We start from the raw sequence: 18,450 nt of genomic DNA, 5'->3' as shown, positions 1-18,450 counted from the left end.
CTCTCCTCCTGACCCCGGCCGACCCTCCCGGTCCGTCTACCCTTTCTAACAGAGGGCAATTGTGCAAGGCTCAAAGGGTGAACATATAAGGAAGGTTAAAACCGTGGGTGTTATCGGCCAAAAAGGTACTCAATGTTCACCGACCGCAGTGCAAGACTGGCAGAAAAGAACATCCTTATGCCAAAGATCTAAAGCCTCATGGATTCCCTATCTGGTGGTGAGGAAGTGAATGCACCATGTTTGACTTTGGAGGTGGAGGACTGGGCGACCAGGCTCTTCGGGTTGAGTACTGGGTGAGGAAAGCTGGGTCTCCAGGAGTGGGGTGATGGAGGCGGGCAATTTTCCTGTGCACAGGTGCCCATGTGCAGGGCTTGTCCCAGGTCTCAAGCAGGGCATCAGTGAGGGCTTCATTAAAAGAGAGAAGTGGTTCTGAGGGAATGACTCCTGGATGAAGCACCTCTGTCAAGACATTCGTCTTGACTGCCACCAAGGGCAGCTGAAGGTCTAAGAACTCAGCCGCCCCCTCCTCACCATTATATCGAAGGAGGCCCCTTCCTCCATAGCCACACTAGGAGGAGAGACCAGGCCAGTGTGTGGTGAGGTATCCATACAAGTGGCATCCGTCAGTTTCTCATACCAGTTGTCATCGGCCTCTTTAAGAGGGTTGTATTAATAAGGATCCTCAGATACTCCCAAAACATACTCCTCTTCAGGCCTGTCAATAAAAGAAGGCCCTGGATTTGACTCAAAAGGCTGAGTCCCAGCCGGTGTCAGATTCGGTGTCGGGCGACGTCAGTTCACTTCATATCGGAGTCGGGTGGCCCCTCCAGCACCAGGATACTCAGGTGGGCACGGAGTAGACTCAGAGGATGGCTTCATGTGGAAGCGTGGCTTGGAGCGACGTTGTACATGCGCCTTGTCCGAAGGTTTGGACCGGCACTGTGAGGTCAAAGAGCTCTTCAGCTTCTTTGAGTTCATTAACTTTTTGTGGGGCTTACCTGACGACTTTGAGTGCAAGACAAGCGCCTGGAACAACCACCACAAATGGGCCAAGGACCTTCCTTGCGATTGGGACCTGGAGCGTTGTGGAGTCGACCAGAGTTGGGCAACTAGAAGCTTCACTGAGTGCTCCCTAAGTGCCTTGGAGTTCATAGTGCAGCAGTCCTCACAAGTCTTAGAGTCGTTATCCAACTCAAAGCACCACAGGCAAACCTGATGGGGGTCTGTCACAACCCCTCTGGTTTCTTGGGGGCCATCCCTCCACTCCCAGAGAGAAGTCTAAAAAAAAAAAAGAATGTTGACAAAATGTTTAAAAAAGTACGTAAAAAAATGACTTGATTTAGCTCTCTCCAGATTTGCGCCGACTAGTGCGGAAAGAAAAGAACTGACGTGGCCACACTGGCAGAATTTGGAGCTAGAGTAATAATCAACTGAGTGTCATCAGCATACAATAAAATATTGAAACCATGACTCTCAATGACATCAGCAAGAGGGGGACATATAAAGTTTGAATAAGGTAGAGCTCAGAGAAGAGCCCTGCATCACCCCCTGTGCCAGTGGGACCACCTTTGATCGAAAAGGCTTTCTAAAAACGTGACAGGAATGGCCTTGCAAAAAAGATGTCAACCATTTTAAGGCTCTGTGGCCAACCCCGTAGCTCCACCGCCACTCCAATAGGCGGCTGTGAGATACGGTATCAAAAGTTGCACTCAAGTCTAACAGCAGCAGTGCTGCAGTGTCTCCTCTGTCCACAACCTGGTGCAGAGACTCAGATGCGAGAACCAGAGCAGACTTGGTACTGTACTGTGAGCAAAAGCCTGACTGAGTTCTGTGCAAAACGTTCCTTTCCTCAATGAACCCAGCAATCTGCTAATTAATATGCTTTTCTGCTACTTTCAACAGAAAAGGAAGAATCGAGATCGGCAAATAATTTGCCGCTTTGGAGGGATCTGACAGAGGCTTTTTAAGCTGCGGAACCACCGAGGCATGTTTCCAACTCAGAGGCGCCTGGGCCACCATAAAAGAATTGTTCAAGAGATCTCTAAAAACAGGAAGGAACTCATCCATTCCACGCTTCAAGATCGCAGGAGAGGCCACGTCAAGAGGAGAGCCAGACTTTATTAATGCCATGCAAGTCTGTATCTCCGAAAGCGCAATAGGTTTAAACTGTAAGAGGTTATCAGGGCATGTAGAAGGTATAAACCAAACATTCAAGACATGGAGCATTTCTGGCAACCTCCGGAAGGAGAAAAATACCTGCTACTTTATCAGCAGAGAAATAGTCAGCTAGACTATTGCAACTCTCCTCAGACGAGACGACATCTGCTGAAACAAGATCCATTGAGGATAAAGATTTAACAATCGCAAATATCTCTCTAGAAGAGTTTTGCGCTGACTCAATTTTATTTGCATGAAAAGCTCAATGCACATACCTAATATGACTATGATAAGATTTCAAGGCTAGATGGTAAATCTCCTTACTAGTCTTATTCGAAATTCCTACACCACATACGCTGACAGCGTTTGCAATTGGTTTTAAGCATGGCAAGCTCCTCACTGAACTAGTCCACTGAGAGTTTAGTTTGGCGTGATACTCTCTCCACTATAGGAGCAATACAATAGAGAGCCCTGGGGCTATCCAGTCATCCACTTGAATATTAGCAACGGAGACACAGTTGTCAAGTTTGGGGCTGGTTATGGCCAGGGCATTGGTAAAATTACTGGTAGTAACCTTGGCCCATCTCCTAGATCTAAACCTCTGACCAGAAATCAAACTAGAGGAGACTTTTCGCATCGGAACCTGAAAAGGGATAGCTAAGTGATCAGACCAAGGGAGAGACAAGGGAGAATCAACCACAAGCTTGGTAAAGTTTGAATAAATAGTGTTGAGCGTATGCCCGCCCTTATGAGTAGGCCAAGAAACTAACTGCGACAGTTGAAGCCCTGCTAAATCTGTAAATAGCGCCATTGTCATAGGACAAGAGAGATCCTCAAAAAGCTAAATTAGAATAATGTAATACCAGAGAAGGGAGAAAGGACATCAGCTAGGGAAGAAACGAAATTACAGGCTGGTCCATAAATCAAAACCCCAGACAAGGTCAAATTGATGGTACAAGTCAAAGAAAAAAAGAGCTACCTCGCAGCCGGCTATAGTCATTTTGGAAAAGGTACAAGTAAGAGGTTGCTTAACAATAACAGGAATACCCCCACCCCCACCCTCCACTAGGCTTGTCTATCCAGTCTAACTATTGCATCGCCTGACAGAACGGCCAGCAGGACATCAGGATCTACATTTTCAGACAACCAAGTTTCTGTCAAAAAAATTGCGCTTGGAAGATGATAAGAGATGAAGTCACAAATTTCAAACTTGTGTTTCACTAAAGAGCGGCAATTTGAGGAATAAAAAAGGGCTTTAACAGGAGATTGAGAGGGCCCACTTTAACACCAGAAATTAAAACATCTGAAGACATTACACTCACCTCCCGACTCAGGGGTAAAATACACAACCACAATAAAGATGCCTTAAAATCTTTTTTTTTATCTTGTCACATTGGCTGTCAGGATCGGACTGGGTCAGAAAATATGCACAAGCACCAAAATAAAAGTGGCCCCCATTAGTGAATTAGAGAGCTAAAAAAGTAGCCCATGTTTGCAAATTGAGACAGTTTTGAACTTGTAAAGACACGCTGTATATGTGTTTTGCAAGGCATAGGAGACTGCATGGATTTAAAGTTACTGCAGGCATTTTTTGCAGCAATATCAGGGAACTCAATAGTAAAAACCGGCCCACAAAGAGCCCAAAAATCGGCCCACACACTGGCAGACCAGCCCTTGGGGCACTTGCAGATAGGCTGGTCTAACCTGGTTTGCTGGGTGTTCAGAGAAGGAAAGCAACTGTCAGCTTATGTCTTCTAACAAATTGCTGCATGTTTTATCCTGCAGACTGGTGTTTACTTTTCTTTCTTTGACTCCAAAGATAGACGATTTTATAAAGTAAACGGTCTGACAACTGCGGTGAGGTTCAGGAAGTTTGATGTTGTTTTTTTCAATACACACACCATTTAAATAGCTTGCAAATAAGTAGTACAAATATTTCAAAATATCTCAGCAGTTAGGAAAGCAATTTTTTTTGTAATTCAGAAGTGCGATTTTAATAGCATCAAAACAAATCAGAACTCTTTACTTGATGATGTGCAAATGATAAATTTTTGCTGAAATTTGATTTCCAAACATCATTTGTACGCTATATAGTTTTATCAGTAAAAACGCATGTCAGGGGGAAAGTTTATGGCCATTTCAATGGAGAATGTGCTGGCTGTAAAAGTTAGTTTTTAAACATGAACTGAAAAATATTCCTTCCCTGCCCCAATGACAATGCTGGTAGTGAACTAAGAGTCAAGTCAGGGGTCTTGTATACCCTATCTGTAGGCTAGATTCTTATTATGTATGGAGCAAAAATGTAGTCTATTAAATCCCAAAAAATTGTTTTTTGTACAGGAGACATACTGACCTCACATATTTGAAGGTGCTCTCATATGCAATAATGAAGAAAAAGGTGACTCAATAAAATTGAATATTTGCCCAGGATAACAATATTTGAGACCAATTTACAGGTTTAGAGCATTATATTTAGGCAAAGTAGATTATTGAAGTCACTAGACTTACAAGTTATGCATAATTTTAATGATTTGTTTTTTAGGTCTGCGTATTCAATTGAAAACTGTTTTGCCCACAAGGCTCTATACAACAGAGGACCTCTCTGCCTAAATCATAAAATAAACTTCCACCAGCCAGCCCATCAAAGCTAGAATCAACTTCTACCTCACTTGCGCCAAATCACTCACCGCTCCACCTTTAAAAAAATCTATTAAAACCTGGCTGTCTCAACACTTTTACTTTTCCTCTTCTACCCCCTTTTTTTGGAGCTCTAGCACAAGGACAACCTTATGAGGGCAGCAGTTGCATTCAACGAATAAATATAATATGATCTGTTAGCTATTTTTGAGCTACAGCTCGATTTCTTTGCGCATCACTTGGTCTAGGTTGCTTACATTGTATGGCCCTGAGTCGTGGGATAACTGTTGGACTTGCAGGAGGGCTAGACCGGTTACTGATGAAACTCTTCTTTTTGTCCATGGTTGGAGATGCCTGCACGGTGAACTTGTGCTGGAAATCTGTAAAGGTAAATAAACAAACAAAAACACATATCCACATAAGAAAGGTTCATAGGACAGTGGAATAGTAATCCGGAGTGTGTTGCTTGGTTTCAAAGATTACAATCTGGTATTAAGGTAAAAAGGTGTGGTTCGACTGATGTACTCAGTCAAATTCCACTTTCTGTTTGTGGAAGCAAAGAAGAGATATCTGATTTTGATTTACATAGCAACACAATAAAATCCATAAATGTGTAAAGTATATCTCAATTTCACTACAATAACATGACCAGAGAAAGCTAAGAAATAATCAAATGGTTCAAATTAACACGTCTTATCAGAATGAATTGATATCTATTAATTTTTTTAAATAGTCATTTGCTTTAATATATTGCCATAATTTAGCAGAAAGAGTCTTATGGAACTCTCGGTCAATCAAATACTTAAACTCAACAGCTAATTTAGCCAATGGTGAGCTACGAGGTGGGTAATTACAACTATTAATCAAAATTTCTTGTATTCAGTGTATATTTGTAAATTGGTCTAGTACTGGGATGCATTTGCCTTAACAGCTGCCAATGCACTGCTGGGTTCTGAGAAAAAAAGCTGCATTGTTATCTAAATAAAGAAAAAAAGGGCAGCAGGTCAGTGATAACGCAAAAAGCTGCCTCAGTGCACCTACATTTTTTGAAAGGTTTCAATTGATACACGTAATTCAGAGTCCTAATACAAACACTTTTCCAGATAATAAAACTGTACAAAAAAATTTGGATCACAGACTACTATCGAGGTGAAAATCAATGTTGTTAGATACTAAAAGCTCTGTTATCAGTGTCACTTAGCTAAGATCCTGAAAACATCACCCCACGAGCATTAAGCAAGGAAACGAATCTACATGGTGAGCAAACCTTTACTTTTTTGGGAAAGATAGTCCTGTGGATAAGTGGAAAAGAACCACTTCCCATCGCATAACGGTATTATCACAAATAGCTTATAACCAAACTGGAGCATATTTCAGAAATTATTTTGCAAGCAAACAAGCTGGCGGCCCATCAGTAAACTTTACAGAGAAGTGATGGATGGAATGCTTGAATTAATCTCAGCCACTGGTAAATACTCTGGGCCACCTCCCAGTCTATCGTTTTTTGCACCCAATGCCACCCCAGTTTGGATCTAGCCATATCCAAATCAGTCTTCACCCTGCTCCTTTGGGAATAGGCCAAGCCAGGTCCTCCCTGAACTGGAACACAGGCAACCCAGGACCGGGTTTGCCCTAGTGCGGGCTCATTGACCAGGTATAGCTTGGTTCCAGTTTCACAGTGTACTTGGGACCGACGTCTGGGCATACATATCTCACCTAGGGCAACACACTAAAGTATACAAAAAAGTGGTAGATGGAATGCTTGAATTAGTCTCAGCCACTGGTAATAATTTGGGCCGCATATCCATCCATCGTTATTGTGCACACCATGCCATCGCAGTATGGTCCCAGGCATATGCCAATCAGTCTTCACACTGCTCTAGTGGGAATAGTCCAACCCGAACTGCCAGGCCAGGTCCTTCCTGAATTGGAACGCAAGCAACCCAGGACCAGTTTCACCCTAGTTCATCGATCAGGCATAGCTTGATTAAAAAATCCATATGGAAGAGGTTGTAATCGAGGCTTCGGTCTTTTGTTGTCTAATAAGGGTCCCTTTATTCATTAGGGGCATTTACGACTGTTGGCATACTCCATCCCTTCATATTAGCAGTGTTTGGATGTAGCTTAGATTTGTACTCAAGCATACAGTGTCTCTTCTTATTGAATGCATTTATTTGGATTTCAGGGTTTTATTTTGAGGCCTTAATTCATGTTAAATTCGACACAACGTTCTAAGACTGGTTTCACCTACTTATTAGACAACAAGAGACCAAAACGTTTAAGTACTGGCCACTACAGCCTCTTCTATATGGACTTTTGATTCATTTCACATAAAAAGAATTCAAGTGACGACATAAGGACTTATTTAAGCAAGGGATGCTGTTGTATGTGACCCAATGAAAGAATGTATTTATGTTAAATAAAATTTAGTCGTTTTCATATTGATATCTGACAAAGTAGGCCTACAGTTTTTGTACTATTGGATTAATAAACATGGATTGGATATATCAGATACCAATCAGAGAACCAAGTGTACTAGCACATGTGGCATAGTGATTTGATAGCTTGGTTACCAATCACGTGAGTGATTTAATGTATAATGTTTTTTTTTGTTGAAGTTTTTTATAGAGCAAACTTGACCCGAAGGTATCAGAGCACTTTACATGAGCACCAGTTGCATTACAGGAGGACACATTCATTTTTAAGCACAGGGAGATTAAGAGATTTGCCCATAAACACACAGGATGTATGAGCCTCCCTTCAGAATAGAACCTGGTTCCCCAGTCGACCGCCTTAGCCGTTAAGCCACACACTCTCCAAAATTACTCCTGCAGGAGTCTTTTCGCTTTTATATTTGTATGTACCCCATCTCCTGGGAGATTTCCAGGTTGCCTTATTGTATGGAACTTGAAAGTAAAATAAAAAACTGCTATGACGCAGTAAACGAATGCTGGCCGTGTCATATTGCTTTTATTTTTATTCCAGCCATATTGCACAGCAGCCGTGGTGCTGTACAATATGGCAAAAACAACACAGAAAAAGCCAACTATCTACCGCGTATGAGAGTTATTTGGATTTGTTTCTGATTTTTTTTTTGTCACATGGTGGGACGGAAGTAGCAAGAAACGCGGGACAGAGTGGGCGGGTTGTTGGCACAAAAAGATGGACAGCAGGACTAGGGTGGGACAGGCATGCTACGTGAGGATAGGGGGGCTCAGACAAGTGAGACCACAGGTGGCAGGAGAAGGGAGGGAGTAAGCAAGTAACAGCACGGTCAGCGAAAGGAGAGTAGGAGGGGTAAGGCTCAAGCACCGACGGAGGGATGGGAGAAAGCATGCCAAACCCTAGACAGTGGGAGGAGGGTGTGAGGATGACAGGGCAAGCCATGACACTCAGCAGGGGATACAGACTGCAAACATATCTACCAGTGGAATGACACTGGCTGCTTACAGAAGTCTCTGCTTAGTCCATGCTTCATGGAACCTACAAACATAGAAAGAGGAAGCAAGAGGAACTGACTACTGAGTAGGAAGGCCATGAGAGTGACGTCAAAGCCATCCAATGGTAAGTAATGGCAGGCTCTAAGCCCTGTTTAGTTTCTTTTGTTTTATTTACAATAGATCTTGCAAGCGACAGCGCATGTGCTGCCTCTGGTGACATCAACAAAGGGCAGAGAGAACCTACCCTGACCCCAGACCTCTGTAGGGGCCCCAAAGAGGCCCATCATGCAATAAAATAAATATCAAATGTTGGCGGGTGAGGGGCCTCAAAATACACAAATCTGGCATAAGGATTCGCAAATTTAGAAGAAAAATTAAAAAAAATATTCAGTGCAGTTTGGCAGTACTTGGCCAACTGCCCTATGCAGAGTTGGCCATACTAGGTGTGTTGGGCCATGCACAACAGGGGTTGTCACCTGGGGTGAGAGGGAGCCCAGCAGTTAACCCCTGCTGTGCAAAGATAAAGGCCCTGAGCACCGGGCGTTTGCTGCACACTGCGGGTTGGGTACAAGACCTGTTAACCTACAGCCAACATCAGTGTGCAGAAGGTGTTGGCATCCTGCAGAGGGTTGTGCACCAGGTCTGGCCAAGGACAAGTGTTGCAGCCCACCCTCCCTATTCATGGGCAAAGTTGTGCGCAGCTGTATTTGGATGCAGGGTCTGTACACAGGCCAGTTCCTGTGGCCATCTGCTAAGCCTGGATGCGAATGGTTGGTTGGGTGCAACGAACTGTTGCATGCGATATATGATCAAAGAAAACACTGAGGTGGATAACTAACGGAGCCAGGTTAAGGAGCGGAGACCTTTGCTGAAAGGCACGTAAACACTTGTATTGTGTGCCAGGTGCCACCCCTATGAACCCCAACCTAAATGAGCCCCTAGAACTGATCTGACAATGTGGCCTGATGAGAACATTTAAGTCAGTAACAAATGGCTGCATATCACTCAGCTCACCTACTGATGATCCACAACCTCATTCACAAATGGAAATAGCAAATTAGCTGAAAGCAGGCACATTCCCAGTCTGACACATTAGGTGGACTGACACTTTCTAGCTCTGACTTTGGAAAAATTGGTTTTGGCCCTAAGTTCATTTGGATGGTGATAGCAGCGTACAGTTCCTCTGCCTGGAGAATAAATGTACATGGAAGATATTCACATCTACTCCCTTGGAACCTGGCACCTGCCAGGCTGCCCATCCTTGCCACTGCACTTTGAACTTAGCATAGAGCCATGGGTGATGGTTGACGGAGCTACGGCGAATATCATTTGAGCAGGAGGAGTATAAAGTTCCACATATTGTTGATGATATCCTCCTCCCCCTAATGGTGCAAATACATCGTTGCCAAAGCTCCACCTATGCCTGAAAGAATTCAAGGAGGTTTCGAAGTATAAGGTAAACATGATTAAATCAGAGTTCTGGATCTTACTAATCCTCAGGTTGTAATGGACGCTCTGCTCCTTCTTTCTCCTTTTTAAATGGACAAATAAATCCATGAATTTTTTGGGTTGTCGTAACTCACCCAACCCTGATGACCACTATAAAATCAATTATCTACAGCGACTGACTTTTCTGAAAGAACAACAAGAAAAAGTGGGGAACCCAATAAACCCTTGGAGGCTTGGGTAGTGTATATATCAGCAGGTAATTATGACTACAAGGGATTTCTTTAAGTACACTCAGTCCAACATTCAGTATACAGACCAAAAGTCACAAGCTCCGTATAGTATCTTGCAATTGATTTATCAAGAATTGAATTTGCTCATATGTATCAGAATGAATCTGCTTCAAATACTCTTTGGATAGGTGTACATTTTTCAAAATGCAAACTTTATGATGAAAGAAGATTTATCAAAGGGTACAAAAGACTAAAACAGCACACAGTGGCTGAGGTTTACAAATAATTAATTATTACAAACAACTTTAGGTCGCTAGCATGAGCATCTATTCCAAACAATATGTACAGAAAGAAAATGGAGCCGATCAACACAGAAAACAATTCCTTGAGGAGGGTGAGTCACAGAGGAAATAGATGTCGTTGTCGACGTTTCGGTCTCTATGGTGTAAGCATCCGTTTGACCATTATATCACTATAAGGCAGCCCAACTTCGCTTCACAGCTGATTGTTCATTTCATACCACCGGTAAGCATAGGGTGCATATGGATTGGGCTGTTGTGGACAGAATAATAAGAGAAGTAATTTGGAAACCCAGACTAGATAGGTCGACGAATGCCTATATTTGTATGCCCACTAGCAAAACGCTGGTGGTGTGGGACTCTTTCTTTAGATATCAACGAGAACCAACTTTTCCATCTTCACATTCTCCCATACATTTTAACCCCACCTTTATCCCAGCTCTCTACTCTGGCCTGTTTGACAAAAGGAGATCAGGAGAGTGTCTTACAATCTTGGATAGGCGTAGTGGGCAGGAGATATATATTTCAATTCATCTAAGCAGAAGTTCAAATATCTTAGAGATTCCAATATACCCAACTAAGACACTGGGTTATGCAGCCGCCAAACAGCCTAGCAGCCACTTACGAGCTTACCCCTTGGAAAAATGTTTTAAAATACTTGGTGAGTCAAGAAGGCGGATAACTTTTCTATATTATTGCACTCCATTCTACCGACTACACATGTTTAAAATATACACTGGGCTAGCAATATAGGGGAGATTACTAGTGAAAGACAGTGGAATACACCCTGGCAGGACACACCTAAACACTATCATAGCATGGCCGTTGAGAGGCCCTTTACAAAGTCATGTGCAACTGGTATTTGCACCGTGTTAAACTGAGCGAATGCTTCCCGCACACAAATTCAATGTGTTGGAGAAGCTGTGGTTTGCTAGGAGATATCAGATATAACTGGTGTGACTGATTAAACCATTTTGGGGTGAGATCCTAGCTGCAATAAAGATGATCTTGGGATAGCCCATACGAACTACCATTTCCACTGTAATTCTATGCCTTCGCTCTCAGAGACTACAATATCAAACTAAATCCGATGGAATGCGGAGCAGGGTCCAAACTGGAATGGCGTGATGAGTAAAAAACGATGGAATTAGGCCCAGATTTCTGTACTGGGGATGAGTGTTTAAAGTTGTTCAGCATTATATCCATCCTTTGTATTTTTTGCAATTGTTGCCCAGACGTGGGTCCTGTGTTCACTATGCCACTGGAGTCAAGCTATTGTGGCTGAGGAGAGAATAACCTAAAACCGGTCCTAGGATGATTGTTTCTAGTATGGGAAGGGCCTGGCCTGGCAGTTCGTGCTATAATGTTCCCATGGGGAGAAGGGTCAAGACTGATTTGCATATGGCTAGATCTAAACGGGAAAGGCATGGGGAGCAAAAAACAATGGGATTAGGCCCAGATTTCTTTATGGTGGATGAGTGTTTCACATTGTTCAGCAATTCGTCCATAATTAGTTCTTTTTGCATTTGTCGCCCTAAGTGGAACAGGTATGCCCAGACGTGGGTCCCATACTCACCATGTCACAGAGTCAAGCTATCCTGGCTGAGGAGGGGTCTTCAAGAAAGCAGTGACTCACAACATTATGACTCTTTGTGATACCAGAAGCAATACCTATCAAAATCTACCCGCAGTAGAGAAACAAGCCTTTCGCAAATTGGCTAATGATACTTTGCTAACAATCAAACCCGCTGATAAAGGCGGAGCCATCGTAAACCTGGACACAGAGGCATATCGCACGGAATGTCTCAGACAGCTTCATGACAGAAAAGCTTACCGTCCTTTGGCAACGGATCCTACACCGAGACTAACTACTGAAATTGGAGATCTCGTAGAAGAAGCAAAAACAGAAGGCTGGATAACACCACAAGAAGCCAACTTTTTGATTACAAGCCATCCTGTGATGCCTTACTTCTATGTTTTACCCAAAATTCATAAGACTCAAAGGCCTCCCCCGGGTCGTCCCATTATTTCGGGAATTGGGTCCTTATTGGAACCCTTATCGACCTTTGTCGACCATTTGTTACGACCATTGGTCGGAGTAATGCCTACCTACCTCCAGGACACAAAGGATATCCTGAGACTATTACCAGACATTAGATTTGACACCAAGACTGATTTTTTGTTCAGTTTCGATGTTGAATCCTTATATACATGCATTCCACAAGAGGAGACTCTTGAAGCAATCAGAGGCCAGCTGGATGCTCAGGATCTAGATACCATCACACCGGTACACTTTATCATGGAGTGTGCCAGATTGGCAATGGCAAAAAAAAAATTCAGGTTCGAAGAGACAATTTATTTACAAATCTCTGGAACATCGATGGGCAGTATTTTTGCGCCCAGCCTGGCCAATCTCTATGTCCACTTGTTCGAGCATGAATGTGTACTTGACCACAGCAATCCATTCCGGGACCGGATTTTGCTGTGGAAGAGATACATTGATGACATTTTTGTCGTATGGCGAGGAACAGCTGCCACTCTTCTGGAGTTCCATGCCTGGCTTAATACAAAAAACAGCTTTCTTAATTTCACAGTGGAATACAACAAGGTTAGTCTGCTCTTTCTTGACATCCTTATCTGTCCGTCACAAGGCAGACTGGCCAGCGAACTGTACAGAAAGCCCATGGCTAAAAACTCCTTGCTGACCTTTGACAGTCACCATCGTAGGGCCCTTCGTGAAAAACTGCCAGTGGGACAGTCCCTGCGTATACGTAGGAATTGTTCGGACAAAGTTGATTTCGAAAACCATGCAAAGGCGCTTTCTACACAATTGAAAAGTCGGCAGTACCACAAGCAACTGGTGAGGCGGGCGTGGAAAAGAGCTTCTAATAATGATTGAGACTCTATTTTAGGACCACCGACAGAGAAACCACCTTTGGGCAGGTTAACATTTGTTAATACATTCAGTCTACTGTCAAATCAGGTGCAAAAATCTGTGCGGAAACACTGGCGGATTCTAAATGTATCTAATGACACAATACCTGCCCCACTGTTTTCATTTAAGAGGGGTGTGAGTCTCCAGGATAGTCTAGTCCACACCTGGCCAAAGAACAAACCTCCAGATCCCGTAAGTACATTCTGGGATCTTCCTGCGGTACAAGGACATTTCGCATGTGGATCATGCACTGCCTGTCCTCAAACCCGACAGACCAAGACTGTAGACATCGGGACCACGAGACCCTGGATACTCAGAAGACACACAAATTGTAACACCAAAAAAGTGATTATATGATCACATGTCCGTGTTCTCTTCGTTATATAGGGATGACAACACGCCAGGTCAAACTACGTATCAACGAGCACAAAAGCACCATTAGGTGCAATAAGCAGGCCACGAGATTGACAAATCATTTCCTCACACTCAAACAAGGTAGAGGATTTGAGATGGATTGCATTAGAGCAACCTTTTATTCCATTGCATGTCAGTGATATCTCTAGGTTTTTGTTTATTAAAGAACAAAGATGGATTTTCAAACTTAAGTGCGATAGTCAGGGGCTGAACGACGATATACCATGGGTCACACTATGAATATTTTGATTAAGATCTGCTAGATCGTGTGTACGACCTAGGCCCCATGGGAGCCCTTTGACTATGCCCCTTCTTTGCTTTCATCATAGAGGATATTAGTGGGGGTATGTGACGGTAGGCCACCAGTACACTCCTACTGATATGTCCTTGCCTCGTTCGGTAGGTCTATATCATGCCTCTTTGCCTTCCAGTAACTAGCAGTCACCGGTGACACATTTTCATAAAGGGTCTTTTGGGATCTGCCATACTGAGACAAGAACGTATTTCAACAATCATCAATCATGCGGATTTGCATACAGCCACTTGCATATTATACAGGTTTGTGAGTATGCTGCTGTTTTAATAACAAGCTTTTATTAATTATGCAAGAGTACGTCTGTATATGCAATGGGGCCAAGGACTAAACTACATTTCCCATTCATTTCTAATCAGGTATTTAGGAAGCGATAAGATATTGCCTATGAGCATGTGCAACCAAAGCCATGACGCAATGTTTGGTGTGGGAGTCGCACTGTTGAAAACTACATTTCCCAGGTATCCTTAGTTAGATATCCAGGAAGTATGATGATACCGCCTTTGAGCATGCGCAGCCATAATTACGACGCGACGTTTGGTGTAAGCGTCGCGCGCATTGATGCGTACGTCAGTGACCAGTGTCGGAGATACTGATGAGACACCGGTGGTCAATTAGGTGGCGTAACCATGCGGCATTTAAACAGACATGCCTGTCCGTCTGGTTACCTCCCCTTCCAGCTCAGTTCCAGTCAGGGGTACCGACGGACAGGTAAGGAGCGATCAGGCCGGTTGTCTCTTAATGTTTTCTTGAGTAACTTTGAGAAGCTTCTAGACGCTATTTGTGTGCAAGAGGGGTATCTTCTCTCTAGCCATGCTCCCTCGAGCCAAGTCCTCACTCTAGAATGTTTCTAAGTCGGATGTCGACTCCTAAAAAAACAGTCCCTTAAGCGAGAGCGAGTTTATTAATGGCTTATGAAACAAACAGATAGGCTCCTTTTTTTGCTTGATTAAGGCGTATAAATACGTGGTAAAACTCAAAAGTTGTTTCAAAGTATATTTGGGACATGGTTACATATAGACGAATTCCATACAGCAATAAATATTTCTGTAAGAAACATCTATACAGGCCAGAGAGTCTGGCTTGGTTGATTCAGATATAGGAATATACTACTCATAGCTACCTGTTCAGTTATACTAAAACATATCTTTTCATTTGACATTCAGGGGCTCCTGGATCTTGCCATTTGGTCAGAGCTTTGCGTGATAGTGTTTTGATAATATGATAGGTAGCCACTGTTCAGAGGATGTGGACTCTGACTGTGGCTTTTTATGTTTTCACCTGAAATACAGAGTGGTGCCTCATTCCCTGAGCGGATGCCAGGTGAGATGAGGAGTACTCCCGCATAAAGATGGGTAAGTGCAACAATACTCTGAAAATCACCTTTTGTGACGTGTACACCTAGTGGTACTTGATATATAAAATGTTTTATTTTTTAAATAGCGATATCATCAAAATAGTAATGTCAAGAGGATGTAAATTTGGACAGCAATTTACTTATGTTTGGTCTTAAATAGTGAAACTTGCTTATTCTGTTTCCTTAGGAATGGGTCCAATACCCCTGTGATATTCGACCGGTTACAGGATACACAGGTGATCGTAGGTTGTACTGAACCAACCACTTTCTTTTGAGACTTTGTATTTAGTCTTCATACATTTAATGCACTATATTGCAGTAGCGATTCCATCTGTTTAGGTCCTGATGAAAGCCCGGATTAGAGAATACATAGGCTGAAACATGTAGACCTGTCATTCTTGTGGACTTCTTACAGTTATTTTTTCAAACGGTATACGCACTGTTTTTATGTTTGACACTAGGATAGCGTCTATTAAAATTGTCTAGTGTCCTGGTAGTCAATTTTAAATTTCACTGCTTTTCACACTTATTTACATGCACTGAAATTATCATCATCACCCCTCTTAAATCAGAATCATATCTCATCATTCCTGGGATCACAGTGGACTCCACTCTAGGCCACTGATCAAGACATCTTGAGGTCTCTTCCCTTGTTGAGAAGGGTGTAGCCCTCGGCTGCACTAGTATTCGCAGTCAAGAGGAGATCCCAGATCATGAACTTTGCCACTATGGTGGGCTGATGGGATTCTGTCCCCTTTTTTAAGGGGCATTGTTTGACCAAAACATTTTTTGTTTATTGCTGTCCAATTTGTTGTTTTCTAGACCAATGGTGTTTTGTTTGTTAAGTGAGGAGGGGTGATACCCCAAAACCAGTCCTAGGATGCTTGTGTCCGGTCCGGGGAGGAATTGGCTTGGCAGTTAGGGCTGGAATGTTCCCATAGGGAGCAGGGTCAAGACTGATTTGCATTTGGCTGGGTCCAAACTGAAATGGCTTGGTGAGCAAAAAAACAAAGGATTGAGGCCCAGATCTCTGTACTGAGGATGAGTGTTTGACATTGTTCAGCATTGCGTCCATCATTTGCCCTTTCTGCATGGAAACTTGAGACTGGCACAGCATTCCAAGCTTACTACTGTCAATGTTAAATGTAAATTTGCCCACATTCAAAGAGTACTTCTATGGGTACAGATTGACTACTTTTTAGGTAAACTGGTCACTATATATATATATTTAGGGTCCTTATACCAAATAAATGAGCAAGTTAAAACATCTGAATGAAATGAGAATGACAAGAAATGCCGACACAGATATAGCAGATCCGACTCAGGGCCCCTAGATCCAAATACCAAACCAAGAATGCATTTCAGAGATGTCACACCTCAAACACGCCTGCTGAAGCTATGCCCCCTAACCGTCCCACCTGGGCCTGGTAGTTCTCCCTGGAAACTCATGACTATGGTCATGTACAAAATAACGGAATGGAATCCCTGCCCTGGGATCACTTGTCTAAATGTGTTTCAGTGCATGCACTCTTCATCTTCTCAGCTAAAAGATGCAGATGCAAGAGCACAGGACTCCAAGCTTCTAATACTCTCCTTTTACAAATCATTTTATCAAGTGACCTACGGCCCCATGCACTAAGACCAAGTCGCAAACAGAGGAGAACGAGCAGGCATTCTAATAAGGCATGTCGAGCTACAGCCAAGCCATTGGTCTGGTATGGCTCTAAGAGTCTGTGTACGACCTGAGCCATTAAAATGTTTTGCATGTATATCATGAAAAAATAATAATGTAAAAATAAAATACAATCTCTTAAAAACTCAAAAAAGTGTATTTCTTTTGATAGTGGAAGCATTTCACTTTAGTACATCATAATATATCACTGCATAAACGGACATTTATTAAAAGTGATAATTCTTTTGAACATTTATGGTTCCCCAGCAATGCCATTAGCAAACTAAGAGGCAAGTCAGTGCTCATGTAAACACTGAAAGTGGCCTAGATTCTTATTATAAATGTAGCAACATCACAGTCTATTAAATTGAAATAGAAGAGGTGCTTGTACGGCGCACATCCTGAGCTCAAGTATTTAAAAGTGCGCTTGTACATTCTCCTGATACTTTTTTCTTAATCTCCCACTTTCCTCTTCTAAAATGTTGCCATGTATGCAACTGAACACCACTTTGATGGAATCAAAGCTGAAAACTGAAAGCATTTCCTTTAGAAATGACGACAATGAGGGTGTCCACTTTGTCCTAGAAATTATGGCAAGTGCAGTAGAAAGCAAAAATGAGGACACATTTTCGATAACTTCACAAATATGTTCCTCATCCATGTTAGTAAAACCTTGTGAAATGCAGAGAGAAAACATGCTGAAAAGCAGAGAAATACATGTACTTCCAGCACCAATAGCAGTCTGTCAGTTAATGCCCTAGTGACCAACTGCAGCATCAAAACAGTGTTCTACTGAACAACTAGAGCGCTAACATTCTGAGTTTATGACAAAAGTGTGGCATTCCTGAACACCATTTTTTAATAGGAGCTGTGGAATTTAAAGTCTTTCCTGATGAGTATTGAGATGTTAATGCAGGCATGAAACCAGCGAGTTAGAAATGAGAGGGGAGGCATAGAATTTTAGTAATTTGAGGCATAATGTAATTTGCAAGGGGCTAGTTAAAAAGACAGACATCTGTATAAGCACTACAACAAACAAATGATGGACGGAATGCTGACAATGCAGACATTCTCCCCCAGTCAAGAGATCTTGGTTAAATCCATCATTCTTTTGCCCACTACATCACTCCAGTTTAGACATGGCCATATGCAAATCAGTCTTGACCCTGTGCCTCATGGGAACAGTCCAGCCCGAACTGCCAAGCCATGTCTTCCCTGGACCGGAATCAAGAATCCTAGGACCGGTTTCTGGCTATCAGCCGTCATCAGCAAGGATAGCTTGACTCCAGTGGCGTAGTGAGCACGGGTCCCACGTCTGGGAATACCCATCCCACTTAGGGCGAAAAGCGTTACAACAAACAAATGATGTACGGAATGCTGACAATGCAGACATTCTCCCCCAGTCAAGAGATCTGGGTTAAATCCATCGTTCTTTTGCCCACTACACCACCCCAGTTTAGACATGGCCATATGCAAATCAGTCTTGACCCTGTGCCTCATGGGAACAGTCCAGCCCGAACTGCCAAGCCATGTCTTCCCTGGACCGG

The 18,450-nt window shown here is 42.9% G+C and overlaps 1 protein-coding gene across 1 annotated transcript in view; it reads right to left on the bottom strand.

The window, feature by feature from the left end:
• The window catches only part of MAP3K9 (mitogen-activated protein kinase kinase kinase 9), a 412,289-nt gene that overhangs the window by 183,904 nt on the left and 209,935 nt on the right, over positions 1-18,450 (bottom strand). The window contains exon 7 of the mRNA XM_085627122.1: positions 5,052-5,174. Within this exon, the coding sequence (XP_085483248.1) occupies positions 5,052-5,174 (123 nt within the window). The remainder of the gene's footprint in view (positions 1-5,051; positions 5,175-18,450) is intronic.

This window comes from Triturus cristatus, chromosome 9, assembly GCF_964204655.1.
Source record: "Triturus cristatus chromosome 9, aTriCri1.1, whole genome shotgun sequence".
Taxonomy (NCBI): Eukaryota; Metazoa; Chordata; class Amphibia; order Caudata; family Salamandridae; genus Triturus; species Triturus cristatus.
This window is presented reverse-complemented; position numbering and strand designations above follow the sequence as displayed.